This window comes from Bombina bombina, chromosome 2 (assembly GCF_027579735.1).
Source record: "Bombina bombina isolate aBomBom1 chromosome 2, aBomBom1.pri, whole genome shotgun sequence".
Classification (NCBI taxonomy): domain Eukaryota; kingdom Metazoa; phylum Chordata; class Amphibia; order Anura; family Bombinatoridae; genus Bombina; species Bombina bombina.
Genome location: NC_069500.1, coordinates 1,416,460,855 through 1,416,486,659, shown reverse-complemented (window position 1 = coordinate 1,416,486,659; position 25,805 = coordinate 1,416,460,855). Strand labels below are relative to the sequence as shown.

Below are 25,805 nucleotides of genomic sequence, written 5' to 3'. Positions count from 1 at the left end.
CACATATGCGCACATACACACACATATACGCACACATACACATAAGCGCACACACACATATACACATATATACGCGCACAAACACACACATATGCGCACATACACACACACATATACGCACACATACACATACATATAAGCGCACACACACACATATACACATATATACGCGCACAAACACATACGCGCACATACACACACACATATACACATATATATACGCGCACAAACACATATATATACGCGCACAAACACATACATATACACACATATATATATATAAATAAACACAGATTGGTTTCTAACTTTCCTATAAAGGTCCCTGTAGTCCTATTGTGAGTGAGATGTGACAAACCTCACACAGTGGGAGACTATGAAAGCCAGGCATGGTACCAGTTGGCTGTGGGTACCCCCTCATAAATAGCAACTGGCTTGGCATGCTAAGTAGCTCTTGCACACAGAGCACATTGAAAAGCTGAGGGGCTTCATCCAAAGTATCTGCCTCTTTGTAGTGAGACCAGCAGGACGACGGATGGGAAAATCTGATAGAAGCTGTATAGAAGGCGGCCAATAGATTTCCACCAACAATCGCATTAACACTTTATTAACATAACAATTAGCTCTTTATGAAACAGTCGCCGGCACTGAACCCCTTAAACATCCAGGAGCCCTATCTTGTTTTTGTTTTTGTTTTTAAGATAAATAACAGTAAGTAGTGTTAAAAATTAACACTTGTTACATAAAATTGGCATATTATTAAAAGGACGGTAAAGTCAAATTAAACTTTCATGGTTAAGATAGAGGAGAGAATTTAAAACAACTTTCTAATTTACTTCAATATAAAATTTGCTTTGTTCTTGGTATCCTTTGTTAAAGAATAATCCTATGTAGGTTTAGAAGCAGCATTGCAATACTGGGAACTATCTGACAAGGGGCATATATGTATAGCTAGCAATCACTAGCTAGCTCAGAGTTGTGCATTGAAGCTCTTTAGCATACCTAGGTATACTCTTCAACAAAGGATACCAAGAGGACAAAGCAAATTTGATAATAGAAGGGAATTGGAAAGTTGTTTAATACTATATGCTCTGAATCATAAAAATTAAGGTTTACTTTACGGTCTCTTTAAAGGGATAGGAAAGTCAAAATTAAACTTGCAGGATTCCGATAGAGCATTTCATTTTAAGTCACTTTTAAATTCACTTCTATTTTCAAAAGTGCTTTCATCTCTTGGTATCCCTTGTTGAAAAAGAATACGCACATATCCTGCACTAGTGGGAGCTGCTGCTGATTGGTGCCTGCACACATTTGTCTCTTGTGATTGGCTAACTAGATGCGTTCAGCTAGCTGCCAGTAGTGTAATGCAGTTACTTCAACGAAGGGTAATAAGAGAATGAAGCAAATTTGAAAATAGAAGAAAATTGGAAAGTTGTTTCAAATTGTATGTTCTATCTGAATCATGAAAGCAAATGTTGGAGTTTCCTGTCCCTTTAAAACAAAAGCATGTTGTTTGAATGACCCTGAAAACTGTCAGCTTCAGATGAACGGGAATTTGGGGAGTTTGCTGGCCGGATTCTGAGCACAAACCCTCGAGGAGAGAATTAGAAAGCTACGTGAGATGTACTGGGAAGTGCTGAATATCACAGCCAGTGAGAGACAAACTTTAATTAGGACAAACAATCAATTTAAGGAACAAGTCTCGGATCCCTGTCCTAGAAACTTGCAGTGGTTTTTAAAATGTAAAACTCTGAACCTAAATGTAAAGAGATGAAAATGAGCTGTATCATTAGCAGGGCACTGAGCATGGATATGAATTTGTTTCATGCTTTTTGTGTAGAATGACTGTATATGCTGGGGGGTATTTAATAGAGATTTTAGGAGCCAGAGAGATTTGGTGTCAGGGCTAATCCTACACGATTACCATGATGCAAGTACTTTTTAGTACCATAAATAAGGTTTGTAATTTAGCCAAGAGGTTAACTCCTTAACAGAAGATCTAGCAGGGTGAGCCTACAGGAAGGGGCAGAATGATGACAGCACAGTCTACCGGGGCATCTCTAGCAAATTAAACACAAAGTCAGAGCGCTGTTACATCTCACACAGGTGTGAGAATCTGAGTATCACAATTGTTTTAAGACCCCTTGTGCACTAAGGACATGAAACATGAAGGAGTTGTAAGAATATCTGTGGCACTCAAGGACAAGGTAATTCAGGTTTAATAGTTGAGCCCAGTCTGGAGAGAACAAGATAATACATTTATTGTAGCTGTTTAAGGGCTACATACATCAGTTGTCCTCTGTTCATCTCTGTGTAATACACAAATACAACTCTCTTGGCTACAGGACGGACCTCATCTCAGTGCAATGCAGAGCGGCTCTATCTGGCTGAACTGGGGTTAAAGGCACATCACCCTGGTACAAGGGGGTGTAGGATCGGCTATCACATTTCAAGGAACATGACATTTAACTTTCATGATTCAGATAGAGCATAGAATTTTACACAACTTTCCCATTTTATTTCTATTATACATTTTGCTTCATTCTCTAGGTATCCTTTATTGAAGGAGCAGCAATACACTACTAGGAGCTAGCTGAACACATCAGTAAGCCAATGGTAAGGATGTATATATGTGCAGCCACCTAGGTATACTTTGCAACAAAGAAAACAAAGCAAACTAGATAACAGAAGTATAATGGAAAGTTGTTTAAAAGTGTGTGCTCTATCTGTCCGTTTAGTCATCAATGCACTTAAGTGGTTACGTGGTGACAGCTGTAAAGATGTAAGTGGCACAATAAACATGTCCTGCTTTCTTCAGCAGTGAGTTTTGCCAATGTCCCTAGAGTTAGTTTTCCTTAAAAGTCTTAGAACAGAGGAAATCAGGTGGTCACACACACATCTATGCCAACCCTCACGGGCACAGCACAGGTTCCTCATGTCCTGGATGGGGCAGCTGTAGGAAGGTGACTAGTTTATTCGAGTAACCTGCTCCACAATCTCACATAAGTCAAACTATAGCAGGGACACTAAATCATAACACAATAATATGTGGCCCTTGAGCATCACTGACAGAGGGTTGGCTCACTGTACACTGTAGACACACTAATTTGTGGCCTTCAGCACCACGGACAGAGACCGGATCCCCATACACTGTAGAAGACGACACAATAATATGTGACTCTTAAGCACCACGGGCAGAGGGCCAGTACAAGATAATAATAAGCGACTCTTCAACCTCCAGGCCTTGGGTATTACATAAGCATATTCAGTGCCATGCATGTCTGCACATATAGCTCCCCCTGCAGTAGACCACCACATTCATTTCATTTTGTTGCATTTAATTAATTTCAATAACTCCTTGGAGTGAGCCCATACAATGACCAGCCTAGGCACAGGACCTAAATCAGAACAAGCTGGGCAGTTTGCAACTCATTTCTCTGGCACATTACAAAAGATAACAGGAATTGGCAAGTTCTGTGGGTAGCGACAAATAAACCACTGCTAGTTAGACCTAGGGCACCTTCCTGCAGCTCCTGCTCTGCAGACACGCAGCATACAGCGCCACAAGCACAGTGCACTGAACCGTCACACACACATACAGAGGATGGAAGAACAAACACACATCGTACAAAACAATCAGCTGTACAGTGAAATGAATGAGGACACTGGCACAGAAGCGGGTACCTTTCGGGTTGTCGGCGCCTGCCTCATGGTGTTCAGACAAGAGCAAGGTGAGGAGGGAAAGAGAAGGAGAGAGATTGTTAAGACATAAAATCACAAGACTGCAGCTTGAATCTGCGGCTTCCCACAATCACTTGCAAATGGCTGCACTGCTTCTTTACAGAAGGAACATCCACCGGCCTCTCACTAATCCATGGGATGTGTCGCTGTCAAAGCAAGATGCACTCCCCCCTGCCTGTCTGGTCCAGGCTGCTCCATGCACCTTCCTCCTAGATGCGCCAGGGTGCAGGGAGATGCACTGATACACTCCCCAGCCTGCTCTCAAGCCCTAACCACCGCCCCGTTTACAGATTACATCATTAATCATCAAAGGCCTGTTTCTGTCTCAACCTCTCTGGCTCTCAGCTCCCCGGCAGACCTTCCAGCACTTAATGGTTTGGATGCAAGGGGAGGGGAGAGTGAGACACAAGGGAGGAGCTGCTGGTATCCAAGCAACCTACCAACCTCAGCTTCTCAGGATCTTTCATGGATAATTTGTCAACCATTTCAGTGCTGGAGGCCATAGAATAAACTTCAGGTACTGACAGGGTTAAACCAAGTGTATCAAGCAGCTGATGCCTTTCGGTGTCAAGTTTATTGTTTCTAAATCCAGTTACGGTTCCTGCTATAATCCTGCCTAGTGCTACATCTAATCCTATCAGGACCATTACTACTACACAAACGTAATAATCAGCTGCTGTATGCCACCGTTTGTATCCTCTCTCAATAACCGTCATGCAAATACATCCAGCTAACTAACAAGGCTCTGTATAAATCACTAGGTGTTAGATTAGCAGAATCATTCCCTTACTACAAGGGGGACGTTTCTCATCACAGAAGAGATTACAGCAAATATGGAAATTAACACCACCAAGAAATTCACTTATAACAATTCAGATAAGGACATGAAAGAAAATGTGTCAATGTTATGCCAAAGGCTGCTGAAGTGTAATTAATACGCTGAAATTGCACAGATTTCTTTATCTGCAAGAAAGTGAGGATTTAAAGGGACATAAAACCCAAAACTTTTCTTTCATGATTTGAATAAAGCATACAATTTACTTCTATTAGCAGATTTTCTTAATTCTCTTGTTTTCCTTTGTTGAAAAGCAGGAAGGTAAGCTCAGGCATGTGCAACGTTATACATGAGCAAGAGCACTAGATGGCAGCAGTTTTATAACAATGTTATACATCAGCAAGAGCACTAGATGGCAGCATTATTTCCTGTCTTGTAGTACTAACGTTATACATGAGCAAGAGCACTAGATGGCAGCAGTTTTATAACAATGTTATACATCAGCAAGAACACTAGATTGCAGCATTCTTTATTGTCTTCTAGTACTAACGTTATACATGAGCAAGAGCACTAGATGGCAGCATTATTTCCTGTCTTGTAGTACTAATGATATACATCAGCAAGAGCACTAGAGGGCAGCATTATTTCCTGTCTTGTAGTACTAATGTTATACATCAGCAAGAGCACTAGAGGGCAGCATTATTTCCTGTCTTGTAGTACTAACGTTATACATGAGCAAGAGCACTAGATGGCAGCAGTTTTATAACCATGTTATACATCAGCAAGAGCACTAGATGGCAGCATTATTTCCTGTCTTGTAGTACTAACGTTATACATGAGCAAGAGCACTAGATGGCAGCAGTTTTATAACAATGTTATACATCAGCAAGAGCACTAGAGGGCAGCATTATTTCCTGTCTTGTAGTACTAACGTTATACATTAGCAGGAGCACTAGATGGCAGCGCTATTTCCTGTTATATAGTACTAATGTTATACATTAGCAAGAGCACTAGATGGCAGTACTATTTCCCGTCATGTAGTACTAATGTTATACATGAGCAAGAGCACTAGATGGCAGCACTATTTCCTGTCATGTAGTACTAATGTTATACATGTGCAAGAGCACTAGATGGCAGCACTATTTCCTGTCATGTAGTACTAATGTTATACATGTGCAAGAGCACTAGATGGCAGCATTATTTCCTGTCTTGTAGTACTAACGTTATACATCAGCAAGAGCACTAGATGGCAGCACTATTTCCTGTCATGTAGTACTAATATTATACATTAGCAAGAGCACTAGATGGCAGCACTATTACCTGTCATGTAGTGATACAGATACTACCTAGGTATCTCTATAACACACAATATTATACATTAGCAAGAGCACTCAATAACAGCACTATTACCTGTCATGTAGTGCTACAGATACTACCTAGGTATCTCTATAACACACAATATTATACATTAGCAAAAGCACTAGATATCAGCACTATTGTCTGTCATGAAGTGCTACAGATATTACCTAGGTATCTTTATAACACACAATATTATACATTAGCAAAAGCACTAGATAGCAGCACTATTACCTGTCATTTAGTGCTACAGATACTACCTAGGTATCTCTATAACACAATATTATACATTAGCAATAGCACTAGATGGCAGCACTATTTCCTGTCATGTAGTACTAATGTTATACATGAGCAAGAGCACTAGATGGCAGCACTATTTCCTGTCATATAGTACTAATGATATACATGAGCAAGAGCACTAGATGGCAGCACTATTTCCTGTCTTGTAGTACTAATGTTATACATGAGCAAGAGCACTAGATGGTAGCACTATTTCCTGTCATGTAGTACTAATGTTATACATTAGCAAGAGCACTAGATGGCAGCGCTATTTCCTGTCTTGTAGTACTAATGTTATACATTAGCAAGAGCACTAGATGGCAGCACTATTTCCTGTCATGTAGTACTAATGTTATACATTAGCAAGAGCACTAGATGGCAGTACTATTTCCTGTCTTGCAGTAATAATATTATACATTAGCAAGAGCACTAGATGCAGTACTATTTCCTGTCATATAGTACTAATGTTATACATTAGCAGGAGCACTAGATAGCAGCACTATTTCCTGTAATGTAGTACTAATGTTATACATAAGCAGGAGCACTAGATGGCAGCACTATTTCCTGTCATGTAGTACTATTGTTATACATTAGCAAGAGCACTAGAGGGCAGCACTATTTCCTGTCATATAGTACTAATGATATACATGAGCAAGAGCACTAGATGGCAGCACTATTTACTGTCATGTAGTACTAATGTTATACATTAGCAAGAGCACTAGAGAACAGCACTATTTCCTGTCTTGTAGTACTAATGTTACACCTTAGCAAGAGCACTAGATGGCAGCACTATTTCCTGTCATGTAGTACTAATGTTATACATTAGCAAGAGCACTAGATGGCAGCACTATTTCCTGTCATGTAGTACTAATGTTATACATCAGCAAGAGCACTAGATGGCAGCGCTATTTCCTGTCATGTAGTACTAATGTTATACATTAGCAAGAGCACTAGATGGCAGCATTATTTCCTGTCTTGTAGTAATAATGTTATACATTAGCAAGAGCACTAGATGGCAGCACTATTTCCTGTCATGTAGTACTAATGTTATACATCAGCAAGAGCACTAGATGGCAGCGCTATTTCCTGTCATGTAGTACTAATGTTATACATTAGCAGGAGCACTAGATGGTAGCACTATTTCCTGTCTTGTAGTACTAACGTTATACATCAGCAAGAGCACTAGATGGCAGCACTATTTCCTGTCATATAGTACTAATGTTATACATGAGCAAGAGCACTAGATGGCAGCAGTTTTATAACAATGTTATACATCAGCAAGAACACTAGATTGCAGCATTCTTTATTGTCTTCTAGTACTAACGTTATACATGAGCAAGAGCACTAGATGGCAGCATTATTTCCTGTCTTGTAGTACTAATGATATACATCAGCAAGAGCACTAGAGGGCAGCATTATTTCCTGTCTTGTAGTACTAATGTTATACATCAGCAAGAGCACTAGAGGGCAGCATTATTTCCTGTCTTGTAGTACTAACGTTATACATGAGCAAGAGCACTAGATGGCAGCAGTTTTATAACCATGTTATACATCAGCAAGAGCACTAGATGGCAGCATTATTTCCTGTCTTGTAGTACTAACGTTATACATGAGCAAGAGCACTAGATGGCAGCAGTTTTATAACAATGTTATACATCAGCAAGAGCACTAGAGGGCAGCATTATTTCCTGTCTTGTAGTACTAACGTTATACATTAGCAGGAGCACTAGATGGCAGCGCTATTTCCTGTTATATAGTACTAATGTTATACATTAGCAAGAGCACTAGATGGCAGTACTATTTCCCGTCATGTAGTACTAATGTTATACATGAGCAAGAGCACTAGATGGCAGCACTATTTCCTGTCATGTAGTACTAATGTTATACATGTGCAAGAGCACTAGATGGCAGCACTATTTCCTGTCATGTAGTACTAATGTTATACATGTGCAAGAGCACTAGATGGCAGCATTATTTCCTGTCTTGTAGTACTAACGTTATACATCAGCAAGAGCACTAGATGGCAGCACTATTTCCTGTCATGTAGTACTAATATTATACATTAGCAAGAGCACTAGATGGCAGCACTATTACCTGTCATGTAGTGATACAGATACTACCTAGGTATCTCTATAACACACAATATTATACATTAGCAAGAGCACTCGATAACAGCACTATTACCTGTCATGTAGTGCTACAGATACTACCTAGGTATCTCTATAACACACAATATTATACATTAGCAAAAGCACTAGATATCAGCACTATTGTCTGTCATGAAGTGCTACAGATATTACCTAGGTATCTTTATAACACACAATATTATACATTAGCAAAAGCACTAGATAGCAGCACTATTACCTGTCATTTAGTGCTACAGATACTACCTAGGTATCTCTATAACACAATATTATACATTAGCAATAGCACTAGATGGCAGCACTATTTCCTGTCATGTAGTACTAATGTTATACATGAGCAAGAGCACTAGATGGCAGCACTATTTCCTGTCATATAGTACTAATGATATACATGAGCAAGAGCACTAGATGGCAGCACTATTTCCTGTCTTGTAGTACTAATGTTATACATGAGCAAGAGCACTAGATGGTAGCACTATTTCCTGTCATGTAGTACTAATGTTATACATTAGCAAGAGCACTAGATGGCAGCGCTATTTCCTGTCTTGTAGTACTAATGTTATACATTAGCAAGAGCACTAGATGGCAGCACTATTTCCTGTCATGTAGTACTAATGTTATACATTAGCAAGAGCACTAGATGGCAGTACTATTTCCTGTCTTGCAGTAATAATATTATACATTAGCAAGAGCACTAGATGCAGTACTATTTCCTGTCATATAGTACTAATGTTATACATTAGCAGGAGCACTAGATAGCAGCACTATTTCCTGTAATGTAGTACTAATGTTATACATAAGCAGGAGCACTAGATGGCAGCACTATTTCCTGTCATGTAGTACTATTGTTATACATTAGCAAGAGCACTAGAGGGCAGCACTATTTCCTGTCATATAGTACTAATGATATACATGAGCAAGAGCACTAGATGGCAGCACTATTTACTGTCATGTAGTACTAATGTTATACATTAGCAAGAGCACTAGAGAGCAGCACTATTTCCTGTCTTGTAGTACTAATGTTACACCTTAGCAAGAGCACTAGATGGCAGCACTATTTCCTGTCATGTAGTACTAATGTTATACATTAGCAAGAGCACTAGATGGCAGCACTATTTCCTGTCATGTAGTACTAATGTTATACATCAGCAAGAGCACTAGATGGCAGCGCTATTTCCTGTCATGTAGTACTAATGTTATACATTAGCAAGAGCACTAGATGGCAGCATTATTTCCTGTCTTGTAGTAATAATGTTATACATTAGCAAGAGCACTAGATGGCAGCACTATTTCCTGTCATGTAGTACTAATGTTATACATCAGCAAGAGCACTAGATGGCAGCGCTATTTCCTGTCATGTAGTACTAATGTTATACATTAGCAGGAGCACTAGATGGTAGCACTATTTCCTGTCTTGTAGTACTAACGTTATACATCAGCAAGAGCACTAGATGGCAGCACTATTTCCTGTCATATAGTACTAATGTTATACATGAGCAAGAGCACTAGATGGCAGCGCTATTTCCTGTCCTGTAGTACTAATGTTATACATTAGCAAGAGCACTAGATGGCAGCACTATTTCCTGTCATGTAGTACTAATGTTATACATGAGCAAGAACACTAGATGGTAGCACTATTTCCTGTCATGTAGTACTAATGTTATACATGAGCAAGAACACTAGATGGCAGCACTATTTCCTGTCATGTAGTACTAATGTTATACATTAGCAAGAGCACTAGATGGCAGCACTATTTCCTGTCTTGTAGTGCTACAAACAAGTGCACACTACCTATCTAAACAGCTCTTCAATAATGAATAACAAAAGAACAAAGCAAATTTGATAATAGAAGAAATTTGGAAACTTTTATAAAATTGTATTATCTATCTGAATCATGAAAGAAAAAAATTGGGTTTCATGTCCCTTTAATAACCCTGGGTTCAAAAGCTCTTAAAGCTGTAGTTTGTAAAATTCTCTCTAACGTATCTGAATGCAAATCCTATAGAGTAATAATGCACCCACCATACAGGCCTCTCCCTCACACACAGAGGGGCATATCTAGATACCTCTCATGATGCTCATTAAACCCCCTCATTGTTAATAATGCACCCACCATAGGCCTCTCCCTCACACACAGAGGGGCATATCTAGATACCTCCCGTGATGCTCATTAAACCCCCTCATTGCTAAGGCAACAAAACCACACTGAACTGCAGAGAAGGATACAGAGCAATACATCGGTCCCACTGGCTGATACATGGAATGGTTCAGCAAGCAATGGTGCATTGTATTCCTTTTCAAGGCACTAAAAGATCTCTTTCAAACAACAAGAACATTATATCATACTGATGAAATAAAAGCATACAGGACAAAACATAATGCTCCCTGGGTGCTAAATGGTTAAAGGGACAGTAAAGACAAAATTAAATATTCGTGTTTCAGGTAGAAGATGCTAATTTTAAACAACTTTCCAATTTACTTCTATTATCACATTTCCTTTGTTCTCTTGGTATTCTTTGTTAACGAGTAAGCCTAAGTAGGCTGAAAGGGGCTCAGGAGCATGCACGTATCTTTAGTATTTTATGGCAGCAGTGTTTGCAACAATGTATAACATTGCCATAAACATTGTTGCAAACATTGCTGCCAGATGGCTAAAGACACGTGCACGCTCCTGAGCTCACCTAGGATTACTCTTTAACAAAGGATACCAGAGTACTAAGCAAAAGTTATTCAACATGTATGTCTATCCTATGCATTTAAATTTAATTTTAAGTTTACTGTCCCTTTAATATTTATTGCCATGTGAAGGTGCAGCTTCTAGGCAACAAGTCTAAAAACTGACCGGTCACTGGAACAGAGTAAGTTAGATCAGTGGATGACATATTTATTTATTTAATCCTGAGGGGCCACACAGGATGCTGAGGGGCCACACGTGTCTTGAGGAACCAATAAATAGTTTTATGTAAAGATGTATTTAGAAGAAGTCCTGGTTCCTCACGGACTGGATTGTAAACCCCTGACTTGTACAATCATTGAGGAAATGTGCTGTGTCACCTATATACATTGGGCAGACTGGTCATATTTTATAGCCTTGCCTGCAGATACATTAGATATTAGAAAGCTCATGAACTGAAACCTATTGCTTTGCTTCAGACACTAGGGGGTTAAGAGCGGCTCTGTGGCATGGGATTATCACTGGCAGCCTGGGGACCAGATGGCTGTTCCCATCACATCAGCTGCAGCTGAGCACAGTTTAGAAAAAATAAAAACTATGAAGGCAGATTAGCCTCAACAAACGTAGCTGAGAAAGCAGAGGAGCGAAGGTGCAGAGGAGCGAAGGTGCAGAGGAGCGAAGGTGCAGACGCCAGCTCAGGATGGAAACTAGTTAGTTAGACAGATGCACAATAAGGATACACCAGAAAACTAGCGTGTGTCACACCTGAGATACAAAACTAGAGAACATTGCACCTGCACAAGGATGCGCTACAGCATGAGACACGCATGGAACTGTGCAACCAATGTACCTTGTGATCTATACAGGACTATACAGATGCATGTATAATTAGCATATAGTGTACAGAGCTGCACGACTGGCACACCCGACACCTGTACAGAGCTACACAACTGGCACACCCGGCACCTGTTCAGAGCTACACAACTGGCACACCCAGCACCTGTACAGAGCTACACTACTGGCACACCCGGCACCTGTACAGAGCTACACAACTGGCACACCCGGCACCTGTACAGAGCTACACAACTGGCACACCCGGCACCTGTACAGAGCTGCACAACTGGCACACCCGACACCTGTACAGAGCTACACAACTGGCACACCCGGCACCTGTACAGAGCTACACAACTGGCACACCCGGCACCTGTACAGAGCTACACAACTGGCACACCCGGCACCTGTACAGAGCTACACAACTGGCACACCCGGCACCTGTACAGAGCTACACAACTGGCACACCCGGCACCTGTACAGAGCTACACAACTGGCACACCCTGCACCTGTACAGAGCTACACAATTGGCACACCCGGCACCTGTACAGAGCTACACAACTGGCACACCCGGCACCTGTACAGAGCTACACAATTGGCACACTCATCGGTACAGAACTAGAAATCTGGCACACCTGGCACCTGCACAGAGTTACACAACTAGCAAACTCCTCATCTGTACAGAACTACAAAACTGGCACACCTGGCACGTGTACGGAGTTACACAACTGGCACCTGTACGGAGCTACACAACTGGCACACCCTGCACCTGTAGGGAGCTACACAATTGGCACACCCTGCACCAACTGGCAAACCTCGCACCTGTAGAATGCTACACAGTTGGCACACCCTGCACCTGTACAATGCTACACAACTGGCACACACTACACCTGTACAAAGCTACACAACTGACACACTACACCTGTACGGAGCTACACAACTGACACACCCGAACCTGTACAGAGCTACACAACTAGCACCTGTACAGAGCTACACAACTGGCACACCCTGCACCTGTACAGAGCTACACAACTGACACACTACACCTGTACGGAGCTACACAAATGGCCAACTGCGCACCTGTACGGAGCTATACAACTGCCACACCCCGAACCTGTACAGAGCTACACAACTGGCACACCCTGCACCTGTACAGAGCTACACAACTGGCACACCCGGCACCTGTACAGAGCTACACAACTGGCACACCCGGCACCTGTACAGAGCTACACAACTGGCACACCCGGCACCTGTACAGAGCTACACAACAAATATGATGCACCTCTATAGAGCAAAAAAAAAAAAATACACTGCCCTAGTATGGAGCTACACAACTAGCATACTTCACACTTGTACAGAGCTAATGTGACTAGTATGCACAGGACTTGTAAGGAGATACATGATTAGTGTGTGTCACACCTATATGGTGTTACACACTTACATAATATGACACACCTATACAAAGCTAAACAACTAAAGTGTACCATGCCTGTACGGTGCAGCACAACTAAATTGTGCTGCAACTATATGCAGTTACACAACTACATATGACACACTTGTACAAAGCTACAAAACTAGTGTGTGCCAAACCTAATGGAAGATGATACACAACTAAAGTATGCCACACCTGTACTGAGATACACAACTAAAGTATGCCACACCTGTACTGAGATACACAACTACATATGCCACACCTATACTGAGGTACACAACTAAAGTATGCCACACCTGTACTGAGGTACACAACTAAAGTATGCCACACCTGTACTGAGATACACAACTAAAGTATGCCACACCTGTACTGAGATACACAACTAAAGTATGCCACACCTGTACTGAGGTACACAACTAAAGTATGCCACACCTGTACTGAGATACACAACTAAAGTATGCCACACCTGTACTGAGATACACAACTAAAGTATGCCACACCTGTACTGAGATACACAACTAAAGTATGCCACACCTGTACTGAGATACACAACTAAAGTATGCCACACCTGTACTGAGATACACAACTAAAGTATGCCACACCTGTACTGAGATACACAACTAAAGTATGCCACACCTGTACTGAGATACACAACTAAAGTATGCCACACCTGTACTGAGATACACAACTAAAGTATGCCACACCTGTACTGAGGTACACAACTAAAGTATGCCACACCTGTACTGAGGTACACAACTAAAGTATGCCACACCTGTACTGAGGTACACAACTAAAGTATGCCACACCTGTACTGAGGTACACAACTAAAGTATGCCACACCTGTACTGAGATACACAACTAAAGTATGCCACACCTGTACTGAGATACACAACTAAAGTATGCCACACCTGTACTGAGGTACACAACTAAAGTATGCCACACCTGTACTGAGATACACAACTAAAGTATGCCACACCCGTACTGAGATACACAACTAAAGTATGCCACACCTGTACTGAGATACACAACTAAAGTATGCCACACCTGTACTGAGATACACAACTAAAGTATGCCACACCTGTTCTGAGATACACAACTAAAGTATGCCACACCTGTACTGAGATACACAACTAAAGTATGCCACACCTGTACTGAGATACACAACTAAAGTATGCCACACCTGTACTGAGATACACAACTAAAGTATGCCACACCTGTACTGAGATACACAACTAAAGTATGCCACACCTGTACTGAGATACACAACTAAAGTATGCCACACCTGTACTGAGATACACAACTATCGTGCGCTCAACCTATTGGGAGTTACACAACTAAAGTATGCCACACCTGTATAGAGCTGCAAACTAGCGTGTGCCAAACCTATTGGGAGCTACACAACTAATGGATGTCACACCTGTATAGAGCTACAAAACTAGCGTGTGCAGAACCTATAAGGAGATAAACAACTAAAGTATGCCACACCTGTACGGAGCGAAACAACTAGCATGCAGAGTTATACAACTACAGAATATGACACACCTTTACAGAGCTACACAACTTGCATGTACCGCATCTATATGAAACACCTGTGCGGAGCAATACAACTAGTGTGTGCCACATCTATATGACACACCTTTACAGAGCTACACAACTTGCATGTGCCGCATCTATATGACACACCTGTACGGAGCTATACAACTAGTGTGTGCCGCATCTATATGACACACCTTTACAGAGCTACACAACTTGCATGTACCACATCTATATGACACACCTGTACGGAGCTATACAACTTGCATGAGACGCATCTATATGACACACCTATACAGAGCTACACAACTTGCATGAGCCGCATCTATATGACACACCTGTACAGAGCTACACAACTAGCGTGTGCCGCATCTATATGACACACCTGTACAGAGCTACACAACTTGCGTGTGCCACATCTATATAACACACCTGTACGGAGCTACAAAACTAGCCTGTGCTGCATCTATATGACACACCTGTAGGGAGGTACACAACTAGCGTGTGCCGCATCTATATGACACACCTGTACGGAGCTACACAACTAGCGTGTGCCGCATATATATGACACAGCTGTACGGAGCTACACAACTAGCGTGTGCCGCATCTATATGACACAGCTGTACGGAGCTACACAACTAGCGTGTTGCATCTATATGACACACCTGTACGGAGCTACACAACTAGCGTGTTGCATCTATATGACACACCTGTACGTAGCTACACAACTAGCGTGTTGCATCTATATGACACACCTGTACGGAGCTACACAACTAGCGTGTTGCATCTATATGACACACATGTACGGAGCTACACAACTAGCGTGTTGCATCTATATGACACACATGTACGGAGCTACACAACTAGCGTGTTGCATCTATATGACACACCTGTACGGAGATACAAAACTAGCATGTGCAGCATCTATATGACACACCTGTATGGAGCTACACAACTAGCGTGTTGCATCTATATGACACACATGTACGGAGCTACACAACTAGCGTGTTGCATCTATATGACACACCTGTACGGAGCTACACAACTAGCGTGTTGCATCTATATGACACACCTGTACAGAGCTACACAACTAGCGTGTTGCATCTATATGACACACCTGTACAGAGCTACAAAACTAGCGTGCAGCATCTATATGACACACCTGTACAGAGCTACACAACTAGCGTGTGCCACATCTATATGACACACCTGTACGGAGCTACACAACTAGCGTGTGCCACATCTATATGACACACCTGTACGGAGCTACACAACTAGCGTGTTGCATCTATATGACACACCTGTACGGAGCTACACAACTAGCGTGTTGCATCTATATGACACACCTGTACGGAGCTACACAACTAGCGTGTTGCATCTATATGACACACCTGTAAGGAGCTACACAACTAGCGTGTTGCATCTATATGACACACCTGTACGGAGCTACACAACTAGCGTGTTGCAACTATATGACACACCTGTACGGAGCTACACAACTAGCGTGTTGCATCTATATGACACACCTGTACGGAGCTACACAACTAGCGTGTGCCACATCTATATGACACACCTGTACTAAGCTACACAACTTGCGTGTGCCACATCGATATGACACACCTGTACGGAGCTACACAACTTGCATGTGCCACATCTATATGACACACCTGTACGGAGCTACACAACTAGCGTGTGCCACATCTATATGACATACCTGTACGGAGCTACACAACTAGCGTGTTGCATCTATATGACACACCTGTACGGAGCTACACAACTAGCGTGTGCCACATCTATATGACACACCTGTAAGGAGCTACACAACTAGCGTGTTGCATCTATAAGACACACCTGTACGGAGCTACACAACTAGCGTGTTGCATCTATATGACACACCTGTACGGAGCTACACAACTAGTGTGTGCCGCATCTATATGACACACCTGTACGAAGCTACAAAACTAGCGTGTGCAGCATCTATTTGACACAGCTGTACAGCGCTACACAACTAGCGTGTTGCATCTATATGACACACCTGTACGGAGCTACACAACTAGCGTGTTGCATCTATATGACACACCTGTACGGAGCTACACAACTAGCGTGTGCCACATCTATATGACACACCTGTACTAAGCTACACAACTTGCGTGTGCCACATCTATATGACACACCTGTACGGAGCTACACAACTTGCGTGTGCCACATCTATATGACACACCTGTACGGAGCTACACAACTAGCGTGTGCCACATCTATATGACATACCTGTACGGAGCTACACAACTAGCGTGTTGCATCTATATGACACACCTGTACGGAGCTACACAACTAGCGTGTGCCACATCTATATGACACACCTGTAAGGAGCTACACAACTAGCGTGTTGCATCTATATGACACACCTGTACGGAGCTACACAACTAGCATGTTGTATCTATATGACACACCTGTACGGAGCTACACAACTAGCGTGTGCCGCATCTATATGACACACCTGTACGGAGCTACACAACTAGCGTGTTGCATCTATATGACACACCTGTACGGAGCTACACAACTAGCGTGTTGCATCTATATGACACACCTGTACGGAGCTACACAACTAGCGTGTTGCATCTATATGACACACCTGTACGGAGCTACACAACTAGCGTGTTGCATCTATATGACACACCTGTACGGAGCTACACAACTAGCGTGTTGCATCAATATGACACACCTGTACGGAGCTACACAACTAGCGTGTGCCGCATCTATATGGAGTTACACGGCTACGGAGTATATCAATATGACACACCTGTACAGAGCTACACAACTAGCGTGTTGCATCTATATGACACACCTGTACAGAGCTACAAAACTAGCGTGCAGCATCTATATGACACACCTGTACAGAGCTACACAACTAGCGTGTTGCATCTATATGACACAGCTGTACGGAGCTACACAACTAGCGTGTGCCACATCTATATGACACACCTGTACGGAGCTACACAACTAGCGTGTTGCATCTATATGACACACCTGTACGGAGCTACACAACTAGCGTGTTGCATCTATATGACACACCTGTACGGAGCTACACAACTAGCGTGTTGCATCTATATGACACACCTGTAAGGAGCTACACAACTAGTGTGTTGCATCTATATGACACACCTGTACGGAGCTACACAACTAGCGTGTTGCATCTATATGACACACCTGTACGGAGCTACACAACTAGCGTGTTGCATCTATATGACACACCTGTACGGAGCTACACAACTAGCGTGTTGCATCTATATGACACACCTGTAAGGAGCTACACAACTAGCGTGTTGCATCTATATGACACACCTGTACGGAGCTACACAACTAGCATGTTGCATCTATATGAAACACCTGTACGGAGCTACACAACTAGCGTGTTGTATCTATATGACACACCTGTACGGAGCTACACAACTAGCGTGTTGCATCTATATGACACACCTGTACGGAGCTACACAACTAGCGTGTTGCATCTATATGACACACCTGTAAGGAGCTACACAACTAGCGTGTTGCATCTATATGACACACCTGTACGGAGCTACACAACTAGCGTGTTGCATCTATATGACACACCTGTAAGGAGCTACACAACTAGCGTGTTGCATCTATATGACACACCTGTACGGAGCTACACAACTAGCGTGTTGCATCTATATGACACACCTGTACGGAGCTACACAACTAGCGTGTTGTAAATATATGACACACCTGTACGGCGCTACACAACTAGCGTGTGCCGCATCTATATGACACACCTGTACGGAGCTACACAACTAGAGTGTTGCATGTATATGACACACCTGTACGGAGCTACACAACTAGCGTGTTGCATCTATATGACACACCTGTACGGAGCTACACAACTAGCGTGTGCCGCATCTATATGACACACCTGTACGGAGCTACACAACTAGCGTGTTGCATCTATATGACACACCTGTACGGAGCTACACAACTAGCGTGTTGCATCAATATGACACACCTGTACGGAGCTACACAACTAGCGTGTGCCGCATCTATATGGAGTTACATGGCTACAGAGTATATCACGCCTGTACGGAGCTACACAGTAACACGCCATCTAATAGAAGATACCAGGTACCACTTTTAAGTTGTTTACCCATAGGCAGTTAAAGCTTTCACTATACTACAATGATTTGTTGGCCTATTAAAGAGACACACAACCCATTTCTTTTTTCATGATTCAGAGCATACAATTTAAAACAGCTTTCCAATTTACATCTATTATTAAATTAGCTTCATTCTCTTGGTATCCTTTGTATGGAGCAGCAATGCTCTACTGGAAATAAGATGAACACATCAGATAATCCAATGACAAGTAGCTTATCTGTCCAGTCACCAATCAGCAGCTAGCTCCAAGTAGTGCATTGCTGCTCCTGCGCCTACCTAGGAATACTTTTTTAACAAAGGATAGAAAGAGAACGCAAATTAGATAATAGGAGTAAATTGGAAAGTTGTTTAAAATGACTGCTCTATCTGAACCTTGAAAGAAAAATTGTGATGTATTTGTCTTTAAAGCACAAAAGGCCAAAGTTTGTGTGATGTCCTTGGGTTAAATGTAACTTTAGCTATAAACGGACACTTGCACCAGTATCTGTTATCTCATACAAGTTACAACTTCAGCACCGTCATGTTAATCCCGCTCCATGCGTTTAATTAAAACCCTGTTTATAGGGCATATTGTAGAATATATTAAAGGAACAGTGTAGTCAACATTAAACTTTCATGATTCAGATACAGCTCCTGATTTAAGCAACTTTCTAATTTACTCCAATTAATTTTTTTTTTATCTCTTTGTATCTTGATTTGAAAAAGCAAGAATGTAAGCTGAGGAGCCGGCCCGTTTTTGGTTCAGCACCTGAATAGCATTTTCTGATTGGTGTCTAAATGTAGCCACCAATCAGCAAGAGCTACCATGGTGCTGAACCAAAAACGGTCTGGCTCCTAAGCTTATAAAGATACCAAGAGAACGAAGAAAAATGTATAATAGGAGTAAATTAGAAAGCTGCTTTAAATCACATGCTCTATCATGAAAGTTTAATTTTGATTTGAATAGACTATTCCTTTAAAAAGTATCAATACACGCAGTCTACTTCTAATAGGGATAAAAACTCTAACACTATAATGATCAAATATTAGTCACTGCAGTACAGAAGCACTCAAACACAGCATTAGCGCTACCTACTTATAAACCCGCAGCTATAGAGCTAAATCCGAGAGACAGATTAGATCCAGATAATCTAATTATCCAGAAACAAAATCAATGCATCCACAGGAGCAATCTATACTCTCTCTGAACACCAAATATGCTATATAGTTTTACCCTCTTATAACAAATAACTGCACATCAATATATCCCTGAGTTATTCAGTGGGGAGTAACAAACCGCGAGGGCTATTAATGCCCCGCTCACATCATGGTGCTGGCATTACTGTGTACACCACAACATCAGGAATAAAATATTATTATAGCCGTACTAACCTATTTACACAATTTATCTGTCAATAAATTCCAAATACAAAACACATCATTTTGTTTCATTTGATATATTCATCATTTGCAGCACGCCTTAAATTGGCAGAAAGGATTGGAACATACTATTTGTAAAGGTCATAGAATAAGTAATCTACCACCATTAGGAATGTCCAGTGAGTTTTACTGCCCTGTACCAACACAACAGTAGACCAGGAATAGTCAACAAAAGTTCACATCTGTAGCTCTGCCCCTCCAGGACAGATAATAACCAAATGAGTTACTAGTCATGACTTTAACTGTATACACAATTTTACAAAATGTGCGACAAATGCACATGATTAATTACATAATGACAATATGGAAATTCCTGATCTCTGTCTTCTGAGTAGCAAAGTCCCCTTAAAAGAGGGAATGGTGTGACCAGAGCAGCTCTGATTTAGGTAAAGGGGAGCAGATATGCAAATGTTTTATAAAACTGAAGCCAATATTAAGCTAAAATGATCCAATGCTTATTGCAGATTATCATTAAATGCAGATGTAACATTATGCAATTCATTTGTACTTTGTATAGCAGAAAATGTCAGTTTTGCAAAGAATTACACTGCCCCAACCAGCTACTTCATAACACCGTCCGGCTAGCAAACATTTCTGTGGACAACACAGAATATTTACAGACATTGTTTAGTACCGTAGGTGATAGAACTACACGATTTCATTGGTCTAACAGAAAGCGAGGATGTAAATCAAATGGTATTTATTTTGTTTTGAAGCCCATACAAGAGCACTTTACAAGGAGCAACAAGGGAAAAAATCAATCAATAAAAAGCAAATAGTTTTGAGCAGTGCTGGTACACAAATCATTATGACAATAACAGATACTTTGAGGAATGCAAATAAAAAAAATGCAGGCAAATGTAGTAAAAAATGGTGACCAACCCATGAGCAGAAATGAGTGGGTTAATCCTCTCTGCTATGCAATGAGCATCACCCCCTCTGGCAGCCTAAGGGTTAAGTTCATTGCATTTGTATCCCCAAATGATGAGAGGATGTTGCTGCTGCTGCTGTTCTCACTGTACAATCTCCAGCACAGCTTGGCCTGAGCAGTAGATATTTACAGCTAATCATTTGCTGAAAGTCTTCCAGCTGGCAGATGGCATCAAACGGATTTGAAAGGTCAATTAGGTTTTCACCTTTCTGTGGCCATCTGCCAGCACCAAGTAGACAGAGGATGACAAGGGAAACAGATTTGTACTAATGATGAGCTTTTGTAGCCATGAGCCCATGCACAGAGGCAGACAAGGATTCTCAGGACAGAAACAGACATATTGACATTAGTAGTATTTAATATTTTATTTATATAAATGACAAACTGTCAGAGCAGTAACGACTCCGTTATGTGCCAGAGATGGGATAGCAGATCTTTATTAAGTCACAGGTGATGCAGAAAAACATCTGCCCCCTGGTTATACACAATACCAATATAGAATGTGTACTGACCTGCAGCTGGGGTATTTACTAGTTTATAGGATGTGTACTGATCTGCAGCTGGGGTATTTACTAGTTTATAGGATGTATACTGACCTGTAGCTAGGGTATTTACTAGTTTATAGGATGTGTACTGACCTGCAGCTGGGGTATTTACTAGTTTATAGGATGTGTACTGACCTGCAGCTGGGTATTTACTAGTTTATAGGATGTATACTGATCTGCAGCTGGGGTATTTACTAGTTTATAGAATGTGTACTGACCTGCATCTGGGGTATTTACTAGTTTATAGAATGTATACTGACCTACAGCTGGGGTATTTACTAGTTTATAGGATGAGCACTGACCTGCAGCTGGGGTATTTACTAGTTTATAGGATGTGTACTGACCTGCAGCTGGGGTATTTACTAGTTTATAGAATGTGTACTGACCTGCACCTGGGTATTTACTAGTTTATAGGATGTGTACTGACCTGCAGCTGGGGTATTTACTAGTTTATAGAATGTGTACTGACCTGCACCTGGGTATTTACTAGTTTATAGGATGTGTACTGACCTGCAGCTGGGGTATTTACTAGTTTATAGAATGTGTACTGACCTGCAGTTGGGGTATTTACTAGTTTATAGGATGTATACTGATCTGCAGCTGGGTATTTACTAGTTTATAGAATGTGTACTGACCTGCAGCTGGGGTATTTACTAGTTTATAGGATGTGTACTGATCTGCAGCTGGGGTATTTACTAGTTTATAGGATGTGTACTGACCTGCAGCTGGGTATTTACTAGTTATAGGATGTGTACTGACCTGCATCTGGGGTATTTACTAGTTTATAGGATGTGCACTGACCTGCAGCTGGGGTATTTACTAGTTTATAGGATGTGTACTGACCTGCAGCTGGGGTATTTACTAGTTTATAGGGTGTGTACTGACCTGCAGCTGGGGTATTTACTAGTTTATAGGATGTGTACTGACCTGCAGCTGGGGTATTTACTAGTTTATAGAATGTGTACTGACCTGCACCTGGGTATTTACTAGTTTATAGGATGTATACTGACCTACAGCTGGGGTATTTACTAGTTTATAGGATGAGCACTGACCTGCAGCTGGGGTATTTACTAGTTTATAGGATGTGTACTGACCTGCAGCTGGGGTATTTACTAGTTTATAGAATGTGTACTGACCTGCACCTGGGTATTTACTAGTTTATAGGATGTGTACTGACCTGCAGCTGGGGTATTTACTAGTTTATAGAATGTGTACTGACCTGCACCTGGGTATTTACTAGTTTATAGGATGTGTACTGACCTGCAGCTGGGGTATTTACTAGTTTATAGAATGTGTACTGACCTGCAGTTGGGGTATTTACTAGTTTATAGGATGTATACTGATCTGCAGCTGGGTATTTACTAGTTTATAGAATGTGTACTGACCTGCAGCTGGGGTATTTACTAGTTTATAGGATGTGTACTGATCTGCAGCTGGGGTATTTACTAGTTTATAGGATGTGTACTGACCTGCAGCTGGGTATTTACTAGTTATAGGATGTGTACTGACCTGCATCTGGGGTATTTACTAGTTTATAGGATGTGCACTGACATGCAGCTGGGGTATTTACTAGTTTATAGGATGTGTACTGACCTGCAGCTGGGGTATTTACTAGTTTATAGAATGTGTACTGACCTGCACCTGGGTATTTACTAGTTTATAGGATGTGTACTGACCTGCAGCTGGGGTATTTACTAGTTTATAGAATGTGTACTGACCTGCAGCTGGGGTATTTACTAGTTTATAGAATGTGTACTGACCTGCAGTTGGGGTATTTACTAGTTTATAGGATGTTTACTGACCTGCAGCTGGGGTATTTACTTGTTTATAGGATGTGTACTGACCTGCAGTTGGGGTATTTACTTGTTTACAGGATGTGTACTGACCTGCAGCTGGGTATATTTACTAGTTTATAGGATGTGTACTGACATGCAGCTGTGGTATTTACTAGTTTATAGGATGTGTACTGACCTGCAGCTGGGTATTGACTAGTTTATAGGATGTGTACTGACCTGCAGCTGGGTATTTACTAGTTTATAGGATGTGTACTGACCTGCAGCTGGGGTATTTACTAGTTTATAGGATTTGTACTGACCCGCAGCTGGGGTATTTACTAGTTTATAGGATGTGTACTGACCCGCAGCTGGATATTTACTAGTTTATAGGATGTGTACTGACCTGCAGCTGGGTATTTACTAGTTTATAGGATGTATACTGACCTGCAGCTGGGGTATTTACTAGTTTATAGAATTTGTACTGATCTGCATCTGGGGTATTTACTAGTTTATAGGATGTGTACTGACCTGCAGCTGGGGTATTTACTAGTTTATAGCATGAGCACTGACCTGCAGCTGGGGTATTTACTAGTTTATAGGATGTATACTGACCTACATCTGGGGTATTTACTAGTTTATATGATGAGCACTGACCTGCAGCTGGGTATTTACTAGTTTATAGGATGTGTACTGACCTGCAGCTGGGTATTTACTAGTTTATAGGATGTGTACTGACCTGCAGCTGGGTATTTACTAGTTTATAGGATGTGTACTGACCTGCAGCTGGGGTATTTACTAGTTTATAGGGTATGTACTGACCTGCAGCTGGGTATTTACTAGTTTATAGGATGTGTACTGACCTGCAGCTGGGGTATTTACTAGTTTATAGGATGAGCACTGACCTGCAGCTGGGGTATTTACTAGTTTATAGGATGTGTACTGACCTGCAGCTGGGTATTTACTAGTTTATAGGATGTATACTGACCTGTAGCTGGGGTATTTACTAGTTTATAGAATTTGTACTGATCTGCATCTGGGGTATTTACTAGTTTATAGGATGTGTACTGACCTGCAGCTGGGGTATTTACTAGTTTATAGGATGAGCACTGACCTGCAGCTGGGGTATTTACTAGTTTATAGGATGTATACTGACCTACAGCTGGGGTATTTACTAGTTTATAGGATGAGCACTGACCTGCAGCTGGGGTATTTACTAGTTTATAGGATGTATACTGATCTGCAGCTGGGTATTTACTAGTTTATAGAATGTGTACTGACCTGCAGCTGGGGTATTTACTAGTTTATAGGATGTGTACTGATCTACAGCTGGGGTATTTACTAGTTTATAGGATGTGTACTGACCTGCAGCCGGGGTATTTACTAGTTTATAGGATGTGTACTGACCTGCAGCTGGGTATATTTACTAGTTTATAGGGTGTGTACTGACCTGTAGCTGGGGTATTTACTAGTTTATAGGATGTGTACTGACCTGCAGCTGGGTATTTACTAGTTTAAAGAATGTGTAATGACCTGCAGCTGGGTATTTACTAGTTTATAGAATGTGTACTGACCTGCAGCTGGGGTATTTACTAGTTTATAGGATGTGTACTGACCTGCAGCTGGGTATTTACTAGTTTATAGGATGTGTACTGACCTCCATCTGGGGTATTTACTAGTTTATAGGATGTGTACTGACCTGCAGCTGGGTATTTACTAGTTTATAGGATGTGTACTGACCTCCATCTGGGGTATTTACTAGTTTATAGGATGTGTACTGACCTGCAGCTGGGTATTTACTAGTTTATAGGATGTGTACTGACCTGCATCTGGGGTATTTGCTAGTTTATAGGATGTATACTGACCTGCAGCTGGGGTATTTACTAGTTTATAGAATGTGTACTGACCTGCAGCTGGGGTATTTACTAGTTTATAGGATGTGTACTGTCCTGCAGCTGGGGTATTTACTAGTTTATAGGATGTGTACTGACCTGCAGATGGGGTATTTACTAGTTTATAGGATGTGTACTGTCCTGCAGCTGGGGTATTTACTAGTTTATAGGATGTGTACTGACCTGCAGCTGGGGTATTTACTAGTTTATAGGATGTGTACTGTCCTGCAGCTGGGGTATTTACTAGTTTATAGGATGTGTACTGTCCTGCAGCTGGGGTACTTACTAGTTTATAGGATGTATACTGACCTGCA

The 25,805-nt window shown here is 41.5% G+C and overlaps 1 protein-coding gene across 4 annotated transcripts in view; it reads right to left on the bottom strand.

Annotated features, from left to right (window-relative positions):
* Positions 1–25,805, bottom strand: part of DCTN1 (dynactin subunit 1) — a 284,349-nt gene that overhangs the window by 192,147 nt on the left and 66,397 nt on the right. The window contains exon 1 of one of the 4 annotated variants that reach the window (XM_053704368.1): positions 3,682–3,723. The exons of the other annotated variants lie outside the window; for them this stretch is intronic. Coding sequence (XP_053560343.1) covers positions 3,682–3,708 — 27 coding nt within the window. The 5' untranslated portion in view covers positions 3,709–3,723. Of the gene's footprint in view, positions 1–3,681; positions 3,724–25,805 lie in introns of those variants that run through there. 4 annotated transcript variants of the gene reach the window in all.